The 25,497-nt window shown below is 33.6% G+C and overlaps 1 protein-coding gene across 1 annotated transcript; it reads right to left on the bottom strand.

Annotated features, from left to right (window-relative positions):
- Positions 1–4,678: 4,678 nt before the first annotated feature.
- LOC133181481 (uncharacterized) lies at positions 4,679–24,459 on the bottom strand. The gene is made up of 16 exons (XM_061315972.1): positions 24,390–24,459; positions 23,909–24,031; positions 23,275–23,385; positions 23,062–23,139; positions 22,545–22,669; positions 16,667–16,753; positions 16,468–16,560; positions 15,509–15,552; positions 15,236–15,350; positions 14,793–15,003; positions 6,960–7,112; positions 6,681–6,766; positions 6,519–6,589; positions 6,325–6,428; positions 5,780–6,143; positions 4,679–4,778 (listed from the first exon to the last, which is right to left on the bottom strand). Exons 1-16 carry the CDS (start codon positions 24,448–24,450, stop codon positions 4,679–4,681), a joined length of 1,926 nt encoding a protein of 641 aa, XP_061171956.1. The 5' UTR covers positions 24,451–24,459.
- Between the last annotated feature and the right edge of the window lie 1,038 nt (positions 24,460–25,497).

Raw genomic sequence — 25,497 nt, 5'->3', positions numbered from 1 at the left:
CGTTATGTCCATATATTTCACAGACAAACTAAACAAAAAATTGAGATCTATGTAGTGAGTAAAGCAATGGTGGTTACAGAGAACACGTTTGTGTCGCTATATCTATTTAAAGGCTAATAATCACACCAATTTCGGTCTTCTCTTTCTTTTTCTCTCTTTCTCTCATTCTCTTATACAACTCGCTTAAACTGCTTAACTTTACGTAAGGAAGATCTTTCAAATTACTTCCTTTCAATTTAAGACTCATCTTTTTATTTCTGACGATATTTTATGAGTTCTTCTAGATTGCACATGTAGGCAATTTAAAATGCAAATAATAATAATAACACTCAATAACATAAGATTTATGGTTAAAAAAAATACTGACGTACGTTTTTGAGCTTCCACCTTCGCCTGTGAGAGCCACATAGCTCCAAACATAGTAGCTTCCATGTCCTGAAAAGAATTCTCTGTAATTCACATATTGAAAGATGAACATCCAAGGACAAGGACATCTTCAGATAAAACATGAAATTAAACAACAGGAGAGTGAAATGAAATATCAGAATTTAAAACAAAACCCCAAACCTGTCTTGTTTCTTCTGTTATTTCGTAGAACCCTATACAAAACTAATGTCACAACAGGAAGATTTTACATATCATAATAATTAAACAGACACAAAAACACAGGAAAAATGCAGGAAGGAAGATGAAATGCTTAAATATCAACAAAATATCTCTAACTTATAACCAAAAAATGTAAGATTAAATAGCAAAAATGATGTCACTTTTTTTAAGAGGAACAAAGAAAACAGAATTTGCATTGGATGCACAATGATATCATATCACTGTACCCAGAATCGATTGCCCTCACTTAAAGGTCATTCAGAAAGCGTAATGGTTATACTTTGGATTTAAATTCTTCAGAATTCATCAGCCCATATTGCACAAAAGTCACAAAAGTGTCTTCCTTTTTGGGGATTCATAACCATGCAAACGTATTATTCTACAATAAAGGGTTTGAACGGTCACTTGAGAGTAATACAACCCTGTAAAGGATCCTTGGAATGGTAAATAGTTATATAATAACACAAAATTAACACAAACTAAATTAAAAGAAAAAGAATGATCAGGGAATAGTTAGTCTGGTAATCAGCAACAACTCTGAAACTTGCCTGTATATACCAATGCCATCTACACTCTATCATTATCAATGAAATATATGGAGACAACGAACAGTATTCAAGCTCAAAAGTCCATTATATAATACAAAATAGGAGCAGAGCAAACACGGACCTCCAAACATCAGAGGTGGGATTAGGTGCCATGGAGGAGTGAGCATCCCCTGCCGACCGGTCACACCCGCCGTGTGCTCCTTGTCATGATCGGGAAATAACGGAAAAATCCGTTGACGATTCAGTGTGTAAATAATGGCCTAACAATTATTATGAAAAACGTCAGTCAGCATTTGACTCAATGATAAATTGTATTTGCTGACAAGGTCATTGTATCGACCATAGAACTTACGAAATGATGACTTTAAACGAGACAGATGATATTCTTGTTTCATCAACTTATTTGTCAATAATTTACCTCGTTTTAGAAATTGTACATACGTAGAGCATGCTCTTGCGTATCGAATCAACTGAGAGATATATACCCCGTATGCAGGTGATGAAGGTATATTGCTGCATAAGTAAGGGAAGTTGACGATTGAAAAGTTAAAGTCATCACGTTTATCATAAAGCTTGGTTGTTAGATTACCATTAACGTCTTTTTCAAGTAAAATATCCAAATATGAAACAGATGTGTCAGACTCTGTGGTATCTTTTATCTCAAGTTCACCAGGATATATCGTATCGACATAAGAATGAAAATAGCCATTGTTAATTGACAATACGTCGTCGATATATCTAAATGTCGAGTTGAAAGTGTTTTCTTCTTTTCACGTACAAGATTTTGGACAAATTGTGCTTCATATGAATACAAAAAAGGTCTGCTAATAACGGGGCGCAATTGGTACCCATAGCAATTCCAATAGATTGTTGGAAGACCTGGTCTCCAAAAACCACATAGATATTGTCAATCAGAAACTCAAGCATCTTTTTAATGTCAACTTCAGAGTACTTGTGTGCACAATCAGAATGTTTTTTAACAAAATAATTTTGCAAATGACCAATGACAAGGTAAGTATATTTACGAGTTCCATTTTTATTGAAAAAGCAGCTGTCAATGATATCAAAAAGCCTGGACTTTAATTTATCGTGAGGAATGGTTGTGTATAAAGTTGAAAAGTCGTAAGTTTTTAAGCTGTTGATTTTGGTAAAATCTTGTGATTTCAAATTTTCCAAAAGTTCCTTGGAATTTTTAAGTATCCACATCTGATTTACACAACTTCTCGAATATATTGTTGCACAGTACTCTTGAAGTTTCTCCTTCACCACTGTTAATATCTTAGTGAGGGGTAAAGATAGAGGCTTGGTTGAACATTTACTGGAACCCGCTATGTATCTTTGTTTGTAAGGATTTTTATGAAGTTTCGGAATCCAATATAAATATGGTAATTTGAATTCATTTTGGTTGTTTGGAATATTAAAAATATTCAAAACTGACATATGAGTTTGAAGAATTTCTTCCTTAGAAAGGAAGAAATAACAAGACAGTAGTGCTTTAGCATAAAACACAATATTTAGAAATCTCGTGGTCTTTGAATAAGATTTAATTTACATATGTAAGGTAATATGACTATTTTTATTCATCTAATTTTTACACGTTTACCTTACTATTAAAAACTACGAAAGTGCTTTTTATATTATATATTGGAACTTCTGTCATAATTCCTTTATTCAGTTTAGCTAGTATTAATTACATTATTTGCATTGATTAATTATAGTAAATGAATAACAAAAGGGAATAACTTCTCTTAAAGAGGAGTAGATATTCCCAATAGAGCCCCGTCCTGACTCTAAACCCCTGTCTCAGAGGCCATAAATTTCCCGATTTTGCTCATCATAACCATGCACTTAAATTTTCTGCTAAACATTTCAAGAACAGAGAAGATTTTAAAGAAGTAATGCATTTTCACTATATCATCAAAAGAAACCTGATCTTACTCCTGAATCCCGGACCCCAGTGGCTATGAAATTCAAAAAACTATGTAAAAAGCACTCTTTCTTATTATAATCATGCACTTAGTTTGACTGCTAAATATCCAGGGGCAGAGAAAAAGATTTCAAAGTATTAATGCATTTTCGCTATGTGATTAAAAGAGCCCCGCTTTAACACCAGAACATGGGCAGGAGCCATGAATTTCACAATTTTGGAAGAAGCACTGTTGCTCATCATAACCATGTATTTAATTTGCATTCTAAATACCCAGGAGTAGAGAAGAAGATTTTCACAGAATTAATGCATCTATAGAATAGAATAGAATAGAATTTGTTTCCGAATTAGGACCTCATGGGGCATGACATATATCAATTATGATAACAAATAAATACACATAAAACACATTAGTGCAATTTACATATGACTCATTAGCTCATTGTTCAGTTTGTATAATAAAATAATGATATGATAACTAGGTACAATGTAACGTAGAGAAACAATCCATCGTTCAGTTTGTATAATGTATTTTGATGACTAAACACACAACTTGAAAAAAAAAATGTGTAAAAAGGTTAGTCAACTAATCATATATAAATTTTTACATATGAACATTTATCCAACATAGTGAAAGTAAAATTATGAGTAACAAATAAGTTACATTAATGGTTTGTATTTGCACTATATGATGCAAATAAGAACCGCCATAACACCAGAACTCCTGACCCAAGGGATGTGAATTTCACAATTTTGGAATAAGCACTCTTTCTCATCATAAGCATGTATTGAGTTTGTATTCTAACTACTTAGGAGTAGAGAAGAAGCTTTTCGAAAAATTAATACATTTTCAATATATATGACCAATAGAGCCCCTAACACCTAAACCCCTGACAAGGGGGCCACGAATCGGAAGAGGCTCATCATATCATTGCACTTCGTATGTCTTTTCGAGATACTGGGGGAAAGAAAAATATTTTTGAAGAATTTATGCATTTTCACCTTATGATTTATGGAGCGCCATCCTAACACAAGAAGCAGTGACCATGGGGACATGAATTTCAGAAGTTTCTTACAGGGATCACTGCATATTACAATCATGCCAACAGTTTGACTGCTTGATATCCAGGAGTAAAGAAGAAGATTTGTAAAGGTTGCATTTATTTTGATGGTTTTAGCCCCATCCTTCAGGTTCCAGGAGGGCAAGGACCATAACATTCACATTTTTTCCCACTTCAACCATAGATGCTATAAGCAAAAATTGGTTGGTTCAGGGGTTCCAGAGAAGAAGCTAAAAATGTTCAAACGTTTACGAACGACACAAAGTACGACGACGGACAAAAACTGACAGCAACTCAGTTGACCTTAAAATAGAGGCGCTTAAGTTAACAGCAAAAGATTACTTATACATATATTTTAATATATGTAAAAACGCATATGTATCGCAGCAACATCTCTAAATGCTAGAATAAATTTCCGTGAAAGCAATAGGCATTTTATAGTATATCTGATGAATTATCAGAGAAATTAAAAAGCAAAAAAAGAAAATCTGAAAAACTTTTAAGATTTTGTAAGTAGTCGTTTGTACACATGACAATCAGTGATCCTTGTCAGTTCTGCCTTCGAGATATCTGATATCAGTGCTGTGTCTTGATTTGATATCAATCATCTTCATCTTTGATGATACGATCCTGTACCTAAAAATGAATGTAAAGGAAAAGACGTTATGACGAACTCTGACAAAGACTGTTACAGTTCGGATAGTCAAATAAGAACTATTTAGATTAGTCTAAATGTCCATTATTTTGCATGATATAATAAATCACATTTATAATTAAAGCTTTTTCTCACATTAAAAGTTTTATAACTCCCAAGGGATGGTTCTTTAACATGTAAGAGGGTTCTGTGATCCACGAAGTAATTTTAAATGCATATTTCAATTATGTGTAAGGAGAAAGATGTTCATTACTATTCAGTTTTTCTCTGGCTCTAGTGTGTGTGTGTGTGTGTGTGTGTATGTGTGTGTGTGTGTGTGTGTGTGAGGGTGAGAGGGTGTGTGTGAGGGTGTGTGTGTGTGTGTGTGTGTGTGAGAGAGAGGGATGGGAGGTTGTGTTTGTGAAGAGGGTGTACACCATAGAGAATAGATGAATAAAATATCCAAATTGAAATATTTTACCAAAGTATGCACGAAGTTTACATTTATAATAATGAATAATTTGAATTTGGCAATATGGGAGTGTCCGTCACGGTAGCACAGTCCGTAGAGCGCTAGCTCCGTGATCGGAAGGTCGTGTGTTCGAATCACGGCCGCGACTGACCTAAGTCGATAAAAAAATAGGTATCAACTGTTCTTTCGCCAAGCGCTCTGCACTTTGAAGTGAAAGTTGGGAGTCCTTCGGATGAGACCTTAAAAACCGAGGCCCCATGTCAAGGCGGGCGTTGGCACGATAAAGAACCCTCACTGTTCAATGGACCTGAGTGCCGATTAAAGGTCTAAATTTGAAGCCCTTCACCGGTAAATATGGTGACGTCTCTATATGAGTGAAAAATTCTCGAACGGGACGTCAAACAACAATCAATCAATCAATATGTGAGTGTACTTAATGTAATAGTCGATTACATTTGAAGTTAACCTCCGAACCCTCAAAAGTAAAGTATTTCGACACATGCGCTCAGAAAAAAAATATGTGTTTCATACCAGGAATCCCTGATGTTAACCAGTACCGTGCCTTTATTATTCTTCCTGTAATTGGAATCAATCTTTTGATTTATATCTTTTGGGAAGTTTTTCCATTGACCATCTTCGCCTTTGAATTGCCAGATATCTGTATGTGGAAAATCAATCTTGATTTCGTCATTAAGCTCGTCATCAATGGATCCAGAACGTCCACAAAAGTGATAAACGTCTCCTGGATCGTCATTTGTAGTGACATTTTGATTTCTAATAGACGATAAAACAGGCCTGTTCACGAAAGGAGTTACAATGGAATCTCTCGAAGAAATATTTTTGCTCTCTTTTTCGTCCTCCCTTGATTCAGGTGCTTGTAAATATAAAAGTTTTACTGAAAGTACCAAATGCCTCTTTAAAACAAAATAGAACTAAGGTTTGAATAAATAATGCATTGTGATCGACCCTATGACATAATCAGATGTTCACAAAACAATAAAAAAAAGTCATTCAGTATTTTCTTTTACTGAATACTTGACCTCAAATACATATTTATAACCATAAAATGAAATTACATTTTACAGCGTTGGTTTCATTTGCTAATTTTGAAGATGACATTTCACCAGCGTCTTGCTTTTGCTGTTGCAATCTCTTAACCACATCCGAGTCAAATGGGTCACTAAAAATAGCAAAAACAAAATGAAATTGAAAAAAAAATTTAGTAAGAGGTATTAGTATGTATCATTTATGAGTATGAATAAGTACATACCAAAGTTGGACATCAAATTTTCCATCATAACCAAATCTGTAGTTGCTTTTATTTGAATTAGGCCATCTTACCTAGAATATTGACATTTGTGTAGGGTTTAAGTTTCACAATACAATTAGTTTTTTCGTATCTTTTGTTGAATAAATAGTTAAAACTATTTACGTAAACAACAGCATTCCGTTTTGTTTTGTACACGACTCCAATATTTCCTTTTCCGCCATCTTGGTCTTCCCACTGCCAGTCAGGCCCTTTCAACGTAAGAAAGAATAGATGTAATATATACAATATTTCTGGTATTCCTACCGACAGAGTTAGCGTGGTAAAAATACAATGAATGACGAAAGGTGATTAAAAAAAATAAAATATTTATCTGAGGAAAAATTATTACTTGCAAAAAATTAAAAATTTTCCTCAAGAAAAAAGATGCTTGGATGTTTTTACCTCTTTCGACAAGGCAGCCTACAGCTATTAACTCGTCATTCAGAATTCTAGGCTCATCACATTCCACCAAATCAAAGTTTTCAAACATACCAATACTACCATACCGATAGGGAAAACTCGACCCCGTATCCCATACCACGCGTAACCAACCATCTGTGAAAGCAAAAACTCAAATACAGAATCTATAATTATTTTCTTACTTAAATATACATGAACAACTAGAAGTACATCAATTTGTTTATGCTACAAGTACATCTAGATGTTAGTATTTTAATTGACAACAAGTGCAACAGGATACCACTGCTGTGCTACATGAAGGTGAAAGATATTCAAACATGAAATATGGACATAAAGAACAGTATCCAAGCTCAAAGTTCATTAAAACAATACAAATCGGAAGCAGAACAAACACGGACCTCCAAAAACAGAGGTGGGATGAGGTGCCATGGAGGAGTGAGCATCCCCTGCCGACCGGTCACACCCGCCGTGTGCTCCTTGTCATGATCCTTATATAACAGAAAAATCAGTGTGCAAATAATGCCCTAGCAATAAGTATGAAAAACATCAGTCAGTATATGCCTTAATGATAAATTGTATTTGCTGACAAGGTCATTGTATCGACCATAGAACTTACAAAATGACGACTTTAAACGAGACTGTTGATACTCTTGTTTCATCAACATGTTTGTCAGTAACTTACCTCGTTTTAGAAATTGTTCATACGTAGAGCTTGCTCTTGCGTATCGAATCAACTGAGAGATATACACCCCATATGCAGGTGATAAGGGTATATTGCTGCATAAGTAAGGGAAGTTGACGATTGAAAAGTTAAAGTCATCCCGTTTATCATAAAGCTTTGTTGTTAGATTACCATTAACGTCTTTTTATAGTTAAATATCCAAATATGAAACAGATGTGTCAGACTCTCTGGTATCATTTATTTCAAGTTCACAAGGATATATCGTGTCGACATATGAATTGAAATAACTATTGTTAATTGATAATACGTCGTCGATATATCTAAATGTCGATTTGAAGGCCACAGCAAGAGATTTCTTTTTCTTTTGTATAAGATTTTGAATAAATTCTGCTTCATATGAATACAAAAATAGGTCTGCTAACAGCGGGGCGCAATTGGTACCCATGGGAATTCCAACAGATTGTTGGAAGACCTGGTCTCCAAAAACCACACACTAGATCTTGTCATTCAGAAACTCAAGCATCTTTTTAATATCAACTTCATAGTACTTGTGTGTACAATCAGAATGTTTTTTAACAAAATAATTTTACAAATGACCAATGACAAGTAAATTTACGAGTTCCATTTTTTATTGAAAAAGCAGCTGTCATTGATGTCAAAAAGCCTGGACTTTAATTTTTCGTGCGGTATAGTTGTATACAGAGTTGAAAAGTCGTAAGGTTTTAAGTTATTGATTTTGCTAAAATTTTGTGATTACAAATTTTCCAAAAGTTCCGTGGAGTTTTTAAGTATCCACATCTGATTTACAACATTTCTCGAATATTCTCGAACTTCTCGAATATGTTGCACAGTACTCTTGAAGTTTCTCCTTCACTGCTGTTAATTAATATTTTAGTGAGGAGTAAAGAAAGAGGCTTAGTAGAACATTTACAGGAACCCGCTATGTATCTTTGTTTTTAAGGATTTTTATGAAGTTTCGGAATCCAAAACATATTTTGAATTAAAAAGAATTCTTTGAACATACGTTGTGTATTTTTTTTTTTAAATTCTATAATGTTATCCCTCTCGTTCAAATTTTACTAACTCATGAATTGTATTTTAGCATTTTTTGAAGTCGTAATCTTTAGTAGGCCTCCTCAACTATATTATTTAGATGTTCAATCCGGTAAAAATCGTGATTTAATAGTCGTCCTGAATAGTTGAGTGAGGTTAAGTATTCTAATGGGCATCAGTGGAATTGCAGTTTGGGAAAATAATCAAAATTAGTACAGCGTGTATCCGGATACAATAAGTACATGTAATTCTGACTACGATTGCTTATAAATTTCTTCATTTACCTCGCAGATATTTTGGGACTCCATTATATTGCAGTCAGTACTAATGTTAAGTTATTCATTCAAAACAATCGGGTGTGGTGTTTGCGTCATGACCTCGAAGAATTGAACAATGTCTTTGTAAGGATCATTATTTTACGTGTATTTTAGAGGAGCTGGGATTTAATTCTGCAAGTGGTAATCCAACTTATACCCATAGCTTCCTTTCTAAGGAGGACATTCTTCAAAATTATATATCAGTTTTCAATATTTTTTATATTCCCAACAATCTAATTGAATTTAATTCACCATACTTATACTGGATTCCTAAACTATGGCACGCCTATTGCTTCAAAATTATTTTCTGCACAACAATAACGATTTTATACACGAGCTTGATGAAAAATATACACGAGTAAAATAAAAATGCACGTATCGGTAAAAATTGCACATGGTTTGAAAGATTTTAACACAAGCATAAGGAAAAATACACGAATCCAAAATTTTTTACACGATTAATGGGTATAAAATGCACAAACGTAAACTCAAAAACTGCACGAGCAGAGGAAAGTAAAAATTACACAAACAATTTTACTGCGCATATCATTATTATGCACATAGAATATTCATTGTGTTCTTGGTTTTCTGTACTCTTTATCTCTTCTTGAATGCTGGATGTAATTAATCGAGAGAAAATGGCGTTGACGATGATATGCATGTTTGTTTGCTTCTTTATTTCTTTGCTAAAACTCGATCCGATTTCTAGCTAATGCCAATCAAACGAATGAAGTGTTTTCTTGTGAACTGTGTGAAAAAAATTAAAAGTTGTTCGGAGATATATTTTTCTTATATTGACCGAGATCCTAGCCAAATTATGGAGGTATTATATGATGTCGGACATAAATTGTGACAAGAAAGAAATCGCATGTTTGTGTTATAATGCGGAGGAAAGAGTACCATTGCATATGATGCACTCGACTCTGAACTAAACGTAATACACAGCAAACTCTAAATTCCTAACGATAAACAGATCTTGCTTTAAAAAAAATGATAGAAATATTTATTTATCATTTTTAAATATACGCTCTATGGCCTTTTAAAATTATCTAACTCATAGATACAACTTTAACGGAAATTACTTGTATAAAATAAAATTAAAACATGCATAATAAAACGATTAATAAATTGGATTCTTCATGAAAATGATGGCAAAATTATTGCTGATTATAATCATTAAATTGTAGAATTTATTTCGGTACTTCTCATTTGTACTAATTATGATTTCACTTGAGCAGATTCTTTTTTCATTTGGGAGTTAGCTGGATATATTTTTTATTTTCAAAAAGATTAATAAGTGGGGATTACCTGACCTTAGATATACACAGTATGTTTTTAAAGTCAAACATAAAAAAATATTTCTAATTATACATGTATCTTTACTTATAAAATATGAGGATATCAATTTTGGTTGGATATCTGTAGCCTACACTGTTATGAATTCCATCCATGATATCGCATATTTTCAGTCAAAAACTGCTCAATAAAAAACAAGACATTCCTAAGGGAAAGCGTTACCCTCATTCGTAATGGCGATTACTTGATAAATGTGTTCACTTTTATTAAAAAGGACCAGATAAAGGAAAAATATATACTCTATGTGCTTTATATACATGCGGTTTTGTGTTTTGTTACTTAAAATTTGTCCAAATGAAATAACAAAACTCTACTCAAATGATCCTGGCACCGGTAAAACTAATGACATTAGTGGCGGATCTGGTTCGTGAATTGATTGAGTCGCAACATCTGAATCTATGTATTTATTAAAGTTTCAAATCGTTGGACCATAATGATATGTCAGAAATTTTAAAACATTGTGAATTACTAAATACATCTACGTACAATGTTACAAATAAGAAAATGGGAATGGACATTATAATAAATAGAAAGAACATAGAACGTGTTTTATCGCTCTTGAAAAATGCAAAATCATGTTCTTTATGGAGCTAGAGGTTTGACAAAGATTTTCCAAGATAACAAAATTTCTTTACATTTCGAATGTGTATGCATAAAATTTTAATTATTATCCGAACACTTGTTTTTTGTAATAACACTTTTTTACCCAAAGATATAGTCATTATAAAAAGAACATGACTGTATAATTATAAAATGAAAATAATCTTCAATAACATTCAAGGAACATATTTGATACAAGCTTCACTTTTTAAAAGATTATTCATGTGCATATCTATAACATTTTTGAAAATTCAGATTGTGAGTTAAAAAGCCTAATCTATGCTATATGAATTTTGTACGTATATATGTACAAGTAATTAAAAAGTTTGCTTTATAGCAATATTGTACATGTGTATCAATGGCATCAACCAGGTCTTGTTTTTACTTCGAGCATGACTACGAATAAATATAAGAAAACATATGATGAATATAAACTTCAAGAAATTTTTGTTTTGGCGTGTGCAAATTTATTATTGTCAAAATCTGCATTGAAAATAAATATGCATGTGTAGCCAAGTCCCAGCTAATTAAGTTCATCTTGTACATCTTCTTGAATTTGGTCTTACAATATCGTTACAAATCAGTTAAATTGCAATCCTGATTTCGATAGACTATCATATGTACCCTTAAATTCTTAGAAAATATTTCAGGCACGTAGCATCAGTAGGGGCCTTCCCCCCTTTTTTTTCCAAACACAACCTACTTCTATTGTAAATGTCCACTGAAAAGCTGGTTGCCCCCCCCCCCCCCCTTGTTGTAGGATAGTTTAAATCAAAGTAATTTGGCATTATAATGTGTTTCGAAAACAAAGTGGAAGGTGGGACCCCCGACACCCCCCCCCCCCCCCCCCCCCACGAAATAGGGTTTTCGAGTTTGGTTGCTTGTCAAGGTTTTTTTCAGGTAGGTTGTCAAAAAAAAAAAATCTGGCTGCCCCCCCCCCCCCTTCAAAAACGATACTACGTACCTGTATTTTATAATTTTAAATTTTCTTCACTCCTTTATATGCATTTTAACTATTCAAAATAGACTACCGCCAGTACATTAAAAACAACATAAAATTAAGCTTTAATTCACATAAGTAAAACGACTGTATAATTTTTCTACAGTTTCATGGAGTTTTATGAAATCACCACACGTTGCTCAAAAGTTAAGACTACATGTACTACTTTGTTACAAACATATATCAAAAAGTGAGATATGCGTTTCAATATTAAAATTTCAGTTGCGCAATTATTTGCTCGATTTTCTTTACTGTTGACTTCCAAAAAGTTTTCGGTAAAATTCCACAACCCAGATAATCGCATCTTTGTATGAATTGCCAGTAATCTTTAATCAAAAGGTATTATTGGTGTGTGATATAGCTATAAATCGATTAGCGTACAGATGTCTTTCGTTCCAGAACCAGCAGGTAGGGATCTCTGTATGAAAAGGTCACGCATGCACATCCTTGATTGTTACCAAAAGTACACTCAGAGGGTGGTTGAGGAGAAGAGTTTGATTTGTTGTTAACTCTCCTGTATTATATCACATGTTGTTTTTATTTATTTTTATTTAGGCCTATATGTCATTGTTTTAAACTTTCAAAAGAAATTGATATATAGAGGAATGACCTACTAAAAAAATCCAACAATTAAACACAACTGTAATATGCACCCCCCCCTTTTTTTTACGTTAACTATACATGTATTCTTTGTAGAATGTTTTTTATTCGGGAGTATTCATATACTACAAGTTTAAGATTGTGTGTCTGTCAATTTATCACATGTATAATATACGTTGTACATATTCTTGAGAGTCTAGCGGAATTTTAATAGAATCTTTTTTAAAAAGATTACTAACACTTTACTCCTCCTTTTGTATTTATAGTATGTTTCAAGCATCCAAGCCACATTGACCTGTTCTCTAATGAATATTAATGAAATATGCGCAATGAGGATGCGTTGCTTAGTATGTCGATGTTGTATTCTCACTCGTGCAGTTTTCGTTCTTACGTTTGTGTAATTTTCTCACTATATCGTGTAAGTATATTGTTGATTGTGCAGTTTTTCTATAGTTTGTGTAAATTTCAATAACTTCGTGTATATTTTCCTTACTTTGTGTAAGTTTTTACTTACTCGTGTAATTTTTGTTTAAGGTCGTGCAGAAAATAATTTTGAAGCAATCGGCGTGCCATACTAAACTGCATAAAATCCTTACACACAAAGATATATAGCGGGTTCCAGTCAATGTTCTACCAAGCCTCTTTCGTTACTCCTCACTAAAATATTAACAGCAGTGAAGGAAAAACTTAAGGAGTACTGTATAACAATATATTCGAGAAGTGGTGTAAATCAGATGATGATACTTCAAAACTCCAAGCCACATTTAGAAACTTTGAAAATCACAAAATTTTACCAAAATCAATAACATCAAAACGTTCGAGTTTTCAACACTTTATACAACCAACCATTACCCACGATAAATTAAAGTCAAGGCTTTTTGACATCATTGACAGCTGCTTTTTCCAAAAAATGGAGCTCGTAATTTTTTCTTTATTTGTCATTGGTCATTTGCAAAATTATTTTGTTAAAAACATTCTGATTGTACACACAAGTACTCTGAAGTTGACACTAAAAAGATGATTGTGTTTTTGATTGACAATGTCTATATAGTTTTTGGAGATCAAGTTTTCCAACAATCTGTCGGAATTCCCATGCTTACCAATTGCGCCCCTTTATAAGCAGACCTATTTTTATATTCATACGAAGCGGAATTTATTTAAAAACTTCTACATGAGAAGAAGAAAACACTTGGAGTGGCCATCAAGTCGACTTTTGGATATATCGACGACATGTTATCAATTAACAGTAGTTACTTCCTTTCATATGTCACTAGATATATCCTAATGAACTTAAAATAAAAGATATGACAGAGTTAATACGATACCAATTTTGATGCACCAGATGCGCTTTTCGACAAATTATGTTTCTTCGGTGATGCTCATGCCGAAACGTTGAAAATCCGATATTTAATTAAAAAAAACTTGGAAGAGCTGAAAAAGGGGTGCCAAAGACTGGAACCAAATACGTTGAAGGATCAGAGCTATGCAGTGGGGAGATAATCCTTAATTTTGAAATAAATTTCTAAATTTTACCACAGCAATTAAATATATATCCGTATTTTCAAACTAGTACCGAAGTACTAAGCAACTGGGCTGTAGAGACCCTTGGAGACTAATAGTCCACCAGCAGAGGACTCGGCCCAGGGATCATAACGTAAATCATATATACGGTTCCAATTTTGATGCACTAGATGAACATTTCGACAAATTATGCCTCTTCAGTGATGCTCATGCCGAAACGTTGGAAATCCGAAATATTTAATTTAAAAAAACAAACCCTGAGGAGCTGAAAAAGGGGTGCCAAAGACTATAGCCAAATACGTTGAAGGATCTGAATCTGACACACAACTGTGTCATATTTGGATATTTTACTAGAAAAAGAGATTAATGGTAACCTAACGACAAAACTTTATGAAAACGTGATGACTTCAACTTTTTTATCGTCAACTTCCCTTATAGATCAGTCTTTTTTCCGATAATTTCGCGGAATTTCTTTTAAAGACATCAAAGCCAAATACAGTCATTTTTGATTTACCATAAAAGCGCCAAAAATGGGTCCATGATTATTATACGCGAGTATAGATATGATATTTCTGCCAGACGAAGAACAAACTTATAGAAATCAAACAAGTTATCTCCTCCCCGTAACCTTAATTCACATGTGACCGAGCAAAATTAAAATCTTTGCTAAAAAAAAGAATCCTTACCCCTTCCGTTGTCGTTGTGATTAACAACGGTTCCTGGACCGTGACAATCCTGGTCTCCCCACCGCCAGTCTGGCCCCCGCCGGACCCTTGTTCCCACTGGAAGCATTTCTGGGTTAAATTCACAATTTTCATCATCGTCATTGTCTTCGTTCACAATACCAGGCTTGCGTTTGTAAGTCGTTTTTTCACTTATCAATTCTAAAATGTCATCCTGTAAAAATGCATTATGTATCAAACTAAAGAAGTTCGATAAATGGGCTTACGTGCATTACAGTAGTAGCATTTTTAAAATTAAATTTTGAATAGCGAATGAAGTCAATTTGGTAATATATTGAAACTATTTTTTTTTTAGCAACAATGAGGATTCTAAACAATATAAATTGCATGAACTAATTAATAAAAAGACTAATTTAGACAAAGGAACAACAGATAAATATGATTACCCTGTCTTCGTCTGTTGACTGATTCATTATTCCAGTAGAAAACATCGCTAATTCTAAATCTCCTTGAGAAAATTTCTTATCTGGAATATTCTGCAGAATCTGATTCTGCTCTTTTCTGAAAGTTCAGTATGCCAAGCTATGTAGAGGTTTTTAAATTCACATTTCAGAATCGTATTTCATTTTTATGATCTGCTTTTTATGTTTGCTTTTTGATTGTTAAGGACATACGCAACGTACAGGGTGTCCCAAAATATATGATACCATTTGAAATACCTGCCATAAACACATCCCTTGGCCAATTTCTTTGATATATGTCTCTAAAAATATTTGAATAGGTACAATTTTTTCACAACAAAATATTCCCAAAAAAAGCTCATACTTATGAAACTGCAACGTAACAAATGTACATCTAACTTTTGCAAAAAACTGCAATTTCAATCAAAATGGATTATCAAAAGAGCTAGCTACCCTCATTTTGAAACTGTAATTACCATTCCTAGTCTTAGGTTACTGCTGCGAAACCCAAACCAGAATTCTTAACATATATAAAATGTTTACCTCTAATGAAAATTCAGAAGTTACTACCGAGACAGTCTCTGTTTTCTCAAGTTAAGGAATTTTGTGCAATGTCTAGACATCATCATTACACAGATAGAACGTCATTTAGAGGGCATCATTTAAAAACCATAGCATTTTCAAAGAGAACTCATTTTGTTGTTTTTTTTCTAATCACTGTCAAATTATGTGAATAAAATTGGACAGTATATGCAATGTTTATAATGCATTTGTTATAATTCAATATTCATTACTTTAGGTTTTACAGAATCTTGAAATGGTATCATATATTCTGGGACACCCTGTACCTTACCTACTGATAATTTTTCAAGATATTCTTAATTTAAGATTACGGTGCCATCAGATGTTCGTAGACAAAAAATCAGCATGCATTACCAGGGGTTTTGAAATGATATCAATTGATGAAAACTCTTGTACAATTCAAAGAAAAATATACAAAAATTATTTAACATATATTCTAGATGTTTTGTTTATCCAAACTTGTTTTAGAAGAAGTGTACAACAGCATAAAAAGACATTAAAATATAGCACACAGTTCCTTTAAGTATTAGAACTCTTCAACTCCAGGGAAAAAGACAATAAAGTTCAAACAACGTTGCGTATATGTCCTTAAATTTGTTATTTTTTGGTTGTTTTCTTATTGCATTTTTACTGACCATGTTAGCGTGGTACCTCCCGTACTGTGTGGCTTGTTGGGGCTGTATTAGTTTACCTCCCCGTGAGGAATACGCAATCGATCCCAAAAGACACTATATCAGAGTATTAAAAAGAAAATCATACTTCCCCTTTTAAAACTAAATATTTATTGTAATTCATTTTTTAAGAATATCATACTTAACAAAGACAAAGCCTTACAAAATCGGGATCTTCTCCTACAGGGATACAATTTAAAGATATGCCTCGTCCGATATCTCCAATGAGGTTCATTAAAGATTTCCTTGTCTGAAATCAGTACATATGTTGAACTGGATACATTTAGATTTTTAAATAACTTCATTTTTCATGAGCAGAACATTCAGTGTTCCAGCTAGGACGTAAAAATGGAGATGTTTAAAAGAAGAGCTCTTTCTCAAATTGTCGTTTCGTTGTAAGATTCTGATAAATAGGTCGTCTCATGTCCCTCCATATCTTCCTAGCAGGGACACTGAAACTGTTCGATTAGTCTCATCATTCTATTCTTTGGATGAGAATAAGAAAAAATTACCATCCCACAAACAGGCCTACATTGTACTTTAAGTGCTTCATTCTGTAGACGTGAAAAATACGGTAATAGCAAACCAGGTACTGAATTTCCATATAGTTGCAATGTTCACATTGTAGGAAATCTTTTAAGCTCACAGTGTGCCAGTATGATTAGACTTTTGAACAGTACACAAGAGGTAAGCGTAGTCATAGACATCGTTCATACAATATGCCAAATATACACGATGTTTCATTTGCTTCACTGTTACCTTTCGTCAAAAAACAATTTAGTCTACATCATATTGGTACTAAACTTTACTCTGTTCCCTTGAATTCAGTTTTTCCATCGTCAACTTTCCCTATTTATGCAGTAATATTCAGCTATCACCTGCATATGGTGTTTATATATCCCAACTTATTGGATACTTATAGGAAGACCATGTTCGGAGTAACATCAATTTTAATTAGTTAAAAACCGAGGCAAGCTACTGAGAAAGAAATAAGTTGATTTTACAAGGATTTTACAAGGATTTCAACTATCTGGTCTATAGCTAGCTGTTCGCAAAGTCCATGGTCAAGAGCATGTTCTGGGTAGGATCAATTTTTATACAGAGGCAAGCTACTGAAAAACAAGCTAAAATTAAAGGGTTTTCAACTATTTTATTTAAAGTCGGATTATCGCAAATTCTATATCCCTTATATTGGCTTTGTTTGCCAATACAACCTATCATTTGGTCGTATTTTGAGTAACATGTTTCCCATCATCCCTTAGACCATTGTTTTTATAACATTTTAACACGGATTACTCCGTTCACGTGATCAATACAGCGTGTTCACGGCTTGTGTGACCGATCGAAGAGGAAGTTTACTCCTCCTAAGCACCTGATCCCACCTCTGGTGTTTTCACAGGTCTGTGTTTTTGCCATATTCACGATTTGTATTATCTGGTGGATTTATGAGAGTGATCACAGTTGTACATAGAACTTGCTCACGCGTATCGAATCAACTGGGAGACGTAAACTCCCTATGCAGGTGATAATGATATACTGCTACATAAGTAAGGGAAGTTGACGATAGAAAAGTTGAAGTCATCACGTTTATCATTACATTCTGTTGTTCGTTTGCCATTGATATCTTTCTCTAGTAAAATATTCCTATATAAAATAGATGTGCCAGGCTCATTGGTGGCTTTTTATTTCTTGCTAAAAGGGATAGATCCATTCCATTCATATGTCGATACGATATATCCCAGTGAGCTTGAAATAAAAGATACCACAGAGTCTGACACATCTGTTTCATATTTGGATATTTTATTAGAAAGAGACTTTAATGGTAATCTAACAACAAAGCTTTATAATAAACGTGATGACTTTAACTTTTCAATCGTCAACTTCCCTTACTTATGCAGCAATATACCCTTATCACCTGCATACGAGGTTTATATCTCTCAGTTGATTCGATACGCCAGAGCATGCTCTACGTATGAACAATTTCTAAAACGAGATAAGTTACAGACAAACGAGTTGATGAAACAAGAATATCAACAGTCTCGTTTAAAGTCATCATTTCGTAAGTTCTATGGTCGAAACAATGACCTTGTCAGCAAATACAATCTATATTAAGTCAAACGCTGACTGACGTTTTTCATACTAATTGTTAGGCCATTATTTGCACACTGAATTGTTTACGGATTTTTCCGTTATTTCCCGATCATGACAAGGAGCACACGGCGGGTGTGACCGGTCGGCAGGGGATGCTCACTCCTCCATGGCACCTGATCCCACCTCTGAAGTTTTAGAGGTTAGTGTTTGCTCTGCTCTTATTTTGTAATGTTTAATGGGCTTTTGAGCACGAATACTGTTCGTTATCTCCACATATTTCAACTACTTGCATGGGCCAAAAAATTTAAATGAAGTTATAAGACAAATTTATTTCAAATTGATGACTTTTTAAGATTTTACACTAATTCATCACTGTTCATACTACAGCGAGAATGATATCCCTCCCGGAAATGTAAAAAATAAGTTTACTCACTATCTTGTCTTTGATCTATATCTATTATTACAAAAGGACACAGCCAGAAGTCTTTTGTTGTGGTTTGTTACAAATTTAACATGGAACTTCAGTATTTTCAGCAGGCAGAAATGAACTCCATCAATTATGCTTGAAAAGTACTCACTGTAAACAATCACCTGACTTATTGAAGACATGTAAACATACCTCTCAGGGTATAATTATCATACATAGACCTGTACAAAATTGAACAGTCAGGATTAAATCATCATCATCTTAGTTAAAATAACAAGAAACACACTAGAGGTGTGAATAAAATATTTAGAATCACAAAAAGTTTTATTTCTCATGCAAAATATTCTTTCTTGTGTAAAACAATTGTTCAGATGAAGGGTCAAACCTTCTTTTAAGGGGAGATTATAAGGATGAGTGAAAATTTAATGGTTTTTCAAAAATCTTCTTCTCAAGAACCACTGGGCCAGAAAAGTTTAAAATTATGTGAAATTTCATTACTTAGTGTAGATTCAACTCTGTCCAAAGCATGACCTTCAGGGGTAAAGTGGGGCCATAACAGGGGAATGTACAGTAAAACACGCTTATAACTAAGTGCCTGGGACAATGATTTTGATTTAAGTGTTATTGCTTATATCCATTAAGTTTACAAATATTTTTAAGTCATGGGGAATGAAAATCACTTCGCTGTAAGCGTCAATTCATAATAAGCATGTTCGCTATAAGCATGCTTTACTTGGCAAGAAAAGTTGAATCTTATGTGAAAGTTTCATTACATAATGTAGAAACAAATTCGTTCTTTCAAAACTCTACTCCTCCTACAGTTTTGATGCGACAAGTAGACTATCTAGTCCACATATTGCCTTTGTCAGTTTTCTTCTTCAATCAAATTTTGTCTAAGCCATAACTTGACAACCCTTTGACATTAAGACTTCATACTTGGAACATGGAGAAGTGGTATAGTGGTGGGGTTGGGGCCACCAAACTTTTTTGACCTTGACCATTTGATAAGGTCAAGGTCAATCCTTACATCAAAATATAGTCTAGGCTATAACCTGAGAACCCTTTGACATTAGGATTTCAAACTTGTAACATAGAAAGAAGACATTTACACAAGATGCACTGTATCAAAATTTTGACCTTGACTCCTTTTTTCATTCAAGGTCAAATTGAGAAAACACCTCCAAACCATAACCTAAGAACCCTTTGACATTAAATCTTCAATCTTGAAAAATATAGAGGTGGTATGGAAAAAGGGTGCATGCTAATAATTTTTTTTAACTTGGCCCATTAATGAAGTCAAGGTCCAGCTTTTACGTGAAAACATAATTCAAGCAAAATCTGAGAACCCTTTGACATTATAAATTCAAATTCGAAAATTTCAGGGCATAATCTGAGAACCCTTTGACATTATGAATTCAAATTTGAAACATGGATAGAAGACATTGACACAAGATTTGCTGCATCAATTTTTTTTACCTTGACCCTTCTTCATTCAAGGTCAAATTAAAAAAAAAAAACAACCAGACCATAACTCATGAAATCTTTGACATTAACACTTTAAACGTCATTGTTCCCTCCCCCCCCCCATTTGACCCCCATGGAGAAGATGAAAATACCGAAACCTTATTGCCATCTACAGGACACCACATTCATCTTCCAAAAATGATAAGGTTACTGCATAAAATTAAGAGGAGTTCTGGGAACCAGAGTCTTTTTGTATAAAAAAAAAAAATCATTTTTCGACCCCCCTTCCCTTTGACCCCCAGGGTGAAAATGAAAATTTCGAAACCTTATTGAACATCTAAAGGACACCATCAATCATCTTCCAAAAGATGATTAGGCTACTGCGTAAAATGTAGGAGGAGTTCTGGGAACCAGGCTTTTGTAGAAAAAAAGTCATTTTTGACCCCCATTTGCCCCCAGGAGATTAAATTGAAAATTCCAAGACCTTATTGCACATCTATAGGACTTCAACAATCATATTACAAAAGATTAATTGAATTCTGCTTCAAATGTAGGAGTAGTTAGATTGAGAAGAAAGTGTGACAGATGGATGTACAGACACGGGTAACAACAATAGATACGAACTTTCTTTAGAAAGCCTTTAATGAGCCTTACAAACAAAGACAATGTTGTTACCTGCTTTGTCATTTGGGACCGTACATATTGATCGTGTAATCTAATTCTTTTTTTCACTTGTAAATTATTGAAGACAGAAGGATAGATGGTTTTCATATTCCCTCTCATGTGTTTAATGCGAGATTTCAACATCCATCTGAAACTTTTAATCCATTCTGACAAAGTATCAAAGTCTTTTTCACATTTGGCTCATCGCCTGGCATAATCGGGATCAATAAAAATAAATGATTTTAGATCTTCATTATTAACTATATTCACGTCACCAGTAATGACGTGTCATTAACTGGATGAAGAAAAACATAAACATGTAGGAGGATTATTTTTCAGAATATCGATATAAAGGCACTCTAGCTTTTTTTGTAATTAAAAATGTTGGAAGGAATGGTCGATGAATATCAAGTTGAAATATGGTTGAGTACAAAACTGGACTCTTTTGTGATTAAGAATATTATCAATATTTAGTAATTCGGTAATTAATTTCAATTCCTTTGTTGGCAATTTAAAGGTTAAGGAATAGGCGGATCACTCGAGCAGTATTCTCTTCCGTAAAACATGGCGGTTTAAAAAGCCTGTGATTAGCAATTTCCATAATCACAGATTCAAGCCTGTTTCCTAGTGTCAAAGAATCCAAATATGTACTTTCCTTGGCCTTGTCGAATAGGCCATTTAAAACTGGGATGAGTAAAGTTTGGTATGGATGTGATGAATACCCAACTGTTTATTTACATAAAGTAGAAGTGAATCAAAAGAGACACCGTGTATTATAAGTTTATTGTAAGACCGATGTCCATGACTACGCGTACGCCTCGGTGTACTGTAGAAAAAGTCCCTTTACATTCACATTGCTAGACTGTGGACTTGAAAGATTCCAAACTCCATCGACATTGTCATTGGAACCATATGAAAAAGCAGTGCCTAAGTTAATCCAGTATTCTTCTCGTTGTTTAAGGAAAGGTGTTCTCAATAATGGGCTATTAGTATGAAGGTAAATCTTTTTTTTAGGTTTGTATGAAAATTTTATCGATATTGTTTGTTCTTTTTTTTTTGACGTTCAATTAAAATAAAGCATCTGTTTTTTGTTTGACTAATTTAGAATATGAAAATTAATTACTAGTTAACTTGAGGTTTTAGTTCATCATTTAATTATTGTGTTCGAATCGAGCAACAAAATACACATTTAAGCTTGGTAAACATTTTTCTTTTCTGGCAACTTAGTGATCTCACAAATGCCACTTATTGTGTAATATTTTAAATATGAGAGATTTTTTTTTAAAAAAACATGAAAATTCATTTTATAATCATAAGAACATTTTAAAGCATTTGGGTTTTAAAAACTAATGACATATTTTTTTTAATTGAAGAAGATTTTAGATATCACGATAACCTCTACTGGGTCCATAAAATCTTCGTCCTCCTCTCCTCCTATCATGTTTGAAGTTGTCGGTTTGCCATCGGTGATCAATATCAGTTTTGCTTCGACTTGGAACGTACCGATCTCTGTTGTGTATCCTGTCCAAATGGATGAGGAAAATTTGACAACCGATTACCAATATTAATTACAGCCGAACGTTTAGCAATTAATCACCAGGTCTCAAAGATAAACACTGAAAAAAGACTTATTTACAAATCATTATTACATTTGAAATAATTTTGACAATAAAACAAAATCTTTATCATTTGTCAGTTTTCAAATATTATATAACCTTGTAACTTTTAAAACATGCTCGAGCTCGTTATATAAAAAAGACATTCATCTTCTAAATTTTGATATAAGTCTGTTCTCAGTTTATGGATTTGGGGCCTGGATTTGCTACAGTTCCTTCTTTAATGAATGAGATTAAAGAAGACATTGATCACAAGTTTCGCAAGTTTTTTCTTTAACAATTGAAAAATCCATTTACCTCCACCAAAAAGCAATCCAGAAAGACAGAGAGTAATGGCAGCCTTAATAGGGGAAGCTCCCTTACAGTCCATGCCATCTGTCATCGTCAAACAATTTTAAAGATGGAATTAAACAAGCATTAAAATCGATCAAAATGAAATATTATAAGATTTTTCCTATAAGTGTAGGAAAATAACTTATGAGCATCAAAAAAAAAAAAAAAATTGTTTACCCAGACATCTTTTCAGTGATTGGTAGTTGTTGGAGTAATAATGACGAAACCTGACTTCCTCCCCAAAAGTTACCACAGCCACAGTTTCATCCATGTGTCCTTTAGCGTATTCTAAAAAAAGATGTTGAAACCTTTAGATGAAATGTATGGAGATAACACACAGTATTCAAGCTCAAAAGTCCATTAAACAATACAAATTTTGGAGCAGAGCAAATACAGAACTCTAAAACATCAGAGGTGGGATCAGGTGCCATGGAGGAGATGAGAATCCCCTACCGACCGGTCACACCCGCCATGTGCTCTTTGTGATGATCTTAATCCATTTATTACATACTTAGTGTAAAAATATTCATTGAAGAAAAAGAAAATGCACAGTTTCCAAATTTCATTTCATTGGCACTTTCTGGATTTACATAACCGTACATCCATCTTCAGGTGTACATATATTTGAACACTGTATGTATGTTTGTACACCTGTATGTACACCTCGGCCAATATCAGTCCTCGGGCCTTCTGGCTGATACTCGAGTTTCGGGCTCATACAAAATGTGATGAAAAAGTGAATGTATTATTCTCTATACATTTGGATGTGTATATCTACCGAGGTATTTAGAATAATGATTTGATGCTATACCGTCTATGATATCAGTAAAAGCCCTCTTCATCTGTTGAAACCCTTCTCCTGCCATGCTTCCTGACGTATCCAAAGCAAACATCACACATGGTCCGGACCCTTGCTGGTATTTCAATTTCCTGTCTAGGTGTAATAAATAAATGTTTATAACCTTTAGCATTACTTTCCCTTCTTTAACACTTCTTAGCAATTCATTCGGGTAGTTTCTTCCCCATTATCCATATCAATTTTGTATATTTCATTTCAATGTTTCAAATTCATATTGGCAATTACATAATAGTTCTTAAGATAAAGAAATTGATGCATTCAGAGTTTTCAACAGGTTTTCAAGTGTGACTAAAGGTAAAATCTTTATATTTTCGTTAAGAATTAAAAGAAACGTTCTTATTTAGTGGGGAAAAAAGGATTTTTAAAAGTTTACAATCAAATCGCTCACTATTCAATGTTGAACAGTATCATCGTACCTAGCAAGAATACTTACTTTCCACCGCCTCTTCGTGAGCACGATTCACCCAGTAATTGTCATCGACAAATTTTGCCATCACTGAAACATTTCTTCAAACGCAGTGACATTAGTTCTTTGTTTACTGCAGTTTCTCAGATGAGAAAAATTGACTTTACTTCCTCATTATTTTTTATTTATTTTTTTTTTATTTTCAACTGATTTTTGACTGTATCGAGTTCTTCCTGTAAATCTATTATTGCAATTCGTACTTCATTTCAGTTATATTTAAACATAGGATGGATTAATATAAAATGATCCAGAAAACTGTCCGAGTTAATTTGGACACACTCCAAATGTTTATACAAAATGGAAGGAAAACCTTACCACCTTAAAGTAGAGAATTAAATGAATCTAAATATAAGAAATATTCTATAAATCATCAATAATCTCTATAAGCATAGAATAATTTAAGTACACTTTCTTACATTTGCAATCAGAATGAAATAAGCTTTTGGATTTTGCAAATTAAAATGTATACATTAGAAATTACTATTTCATTCCTTTAATTCAAATTTGATATTACATAATGACTATTACAATGTACCTTTCGTACGTTTTCTTTGAAAGGACGCAGCGATACAGCATCATCAATACCACCACACTTTGATCCCTTCCAAATTTTCATCCATCAATTGGAGTCACGATTTTCATTTTTTTTCTCTTCATCGTCAATATTGCAATCAGATCTGAAGTAAAGTTTCACCCAAATATTTCACTTGTGGAGGCAAGCATGAAATTTTGCATAATCATCTGTCAGATAATACTGTTTCTAAAACCATCGTTGGCCATATCAATTTCCGCCATTTTCGAGATGGCTGCCGCTAAAGCAAAATGGTGACATTGCTATACTAAGACCCACATACCGATCGATTTACTGTAGTATTAATCATTCTTAGTCGTTTTGTAATATATTTTGGTTACAACTAAGTTCTGTTAAAGCCATCTTATACATCTCATTATAAAACCAGAGCTACTGTAAGCACTGAGCTCACAAAATGATACCCCCGCCTCTCATATGATAATAATGGCAAAGTCCACGTTTTGCTATCGGAGATCCGAAAAAAGTGTCGAATCAAAAATTAAA

This window comes from Saccostrea echinata, unplaced genomic scaffold, assembly GCF_033153115.1.
Source record: "Saccostrea echinata isolate AGI-Se365-2 ecotype Australia unplaced genomic scaffold, CSIRO_AGI_Sech_v1 ptg000009l, whole genome shotgun sequence".
Taxonomy (NCBI): Eukaryota; Metazoa; Mollusca; class Bivalvia; order Ostreida; family Ostreidae; genus Saccostrea; species Saccostrea echinata.
The sequence above is the reverse complement of the archived record's forward strand: the minus strand, read 5'-3'. Positions and strand labels throughout refer to the sequence as shown.

Coding starts and splice junctions, on each gene's coding strand:
- LOC133181481 (XM_061315972.1), bottom strand. CDS start 24,450: ATGGCAAAATTTGTCGATGACAATTACTGGGTGAATCGTGCTCACGAA. Junction 23,140..23,274: donor ATCACTGAAAAGATGTCTGG/GTAAACAATTTT, acceptor TGACGATGACAG/ATGGCATGGACTGTAAGGGA. Junction 6,590..6,680: donor AACGGAATGCTGTTGTTTAC/GTAAATAGTTTT, acceptor TCAATATTCTAG/GTAAGATGGCCTAATTCAAA.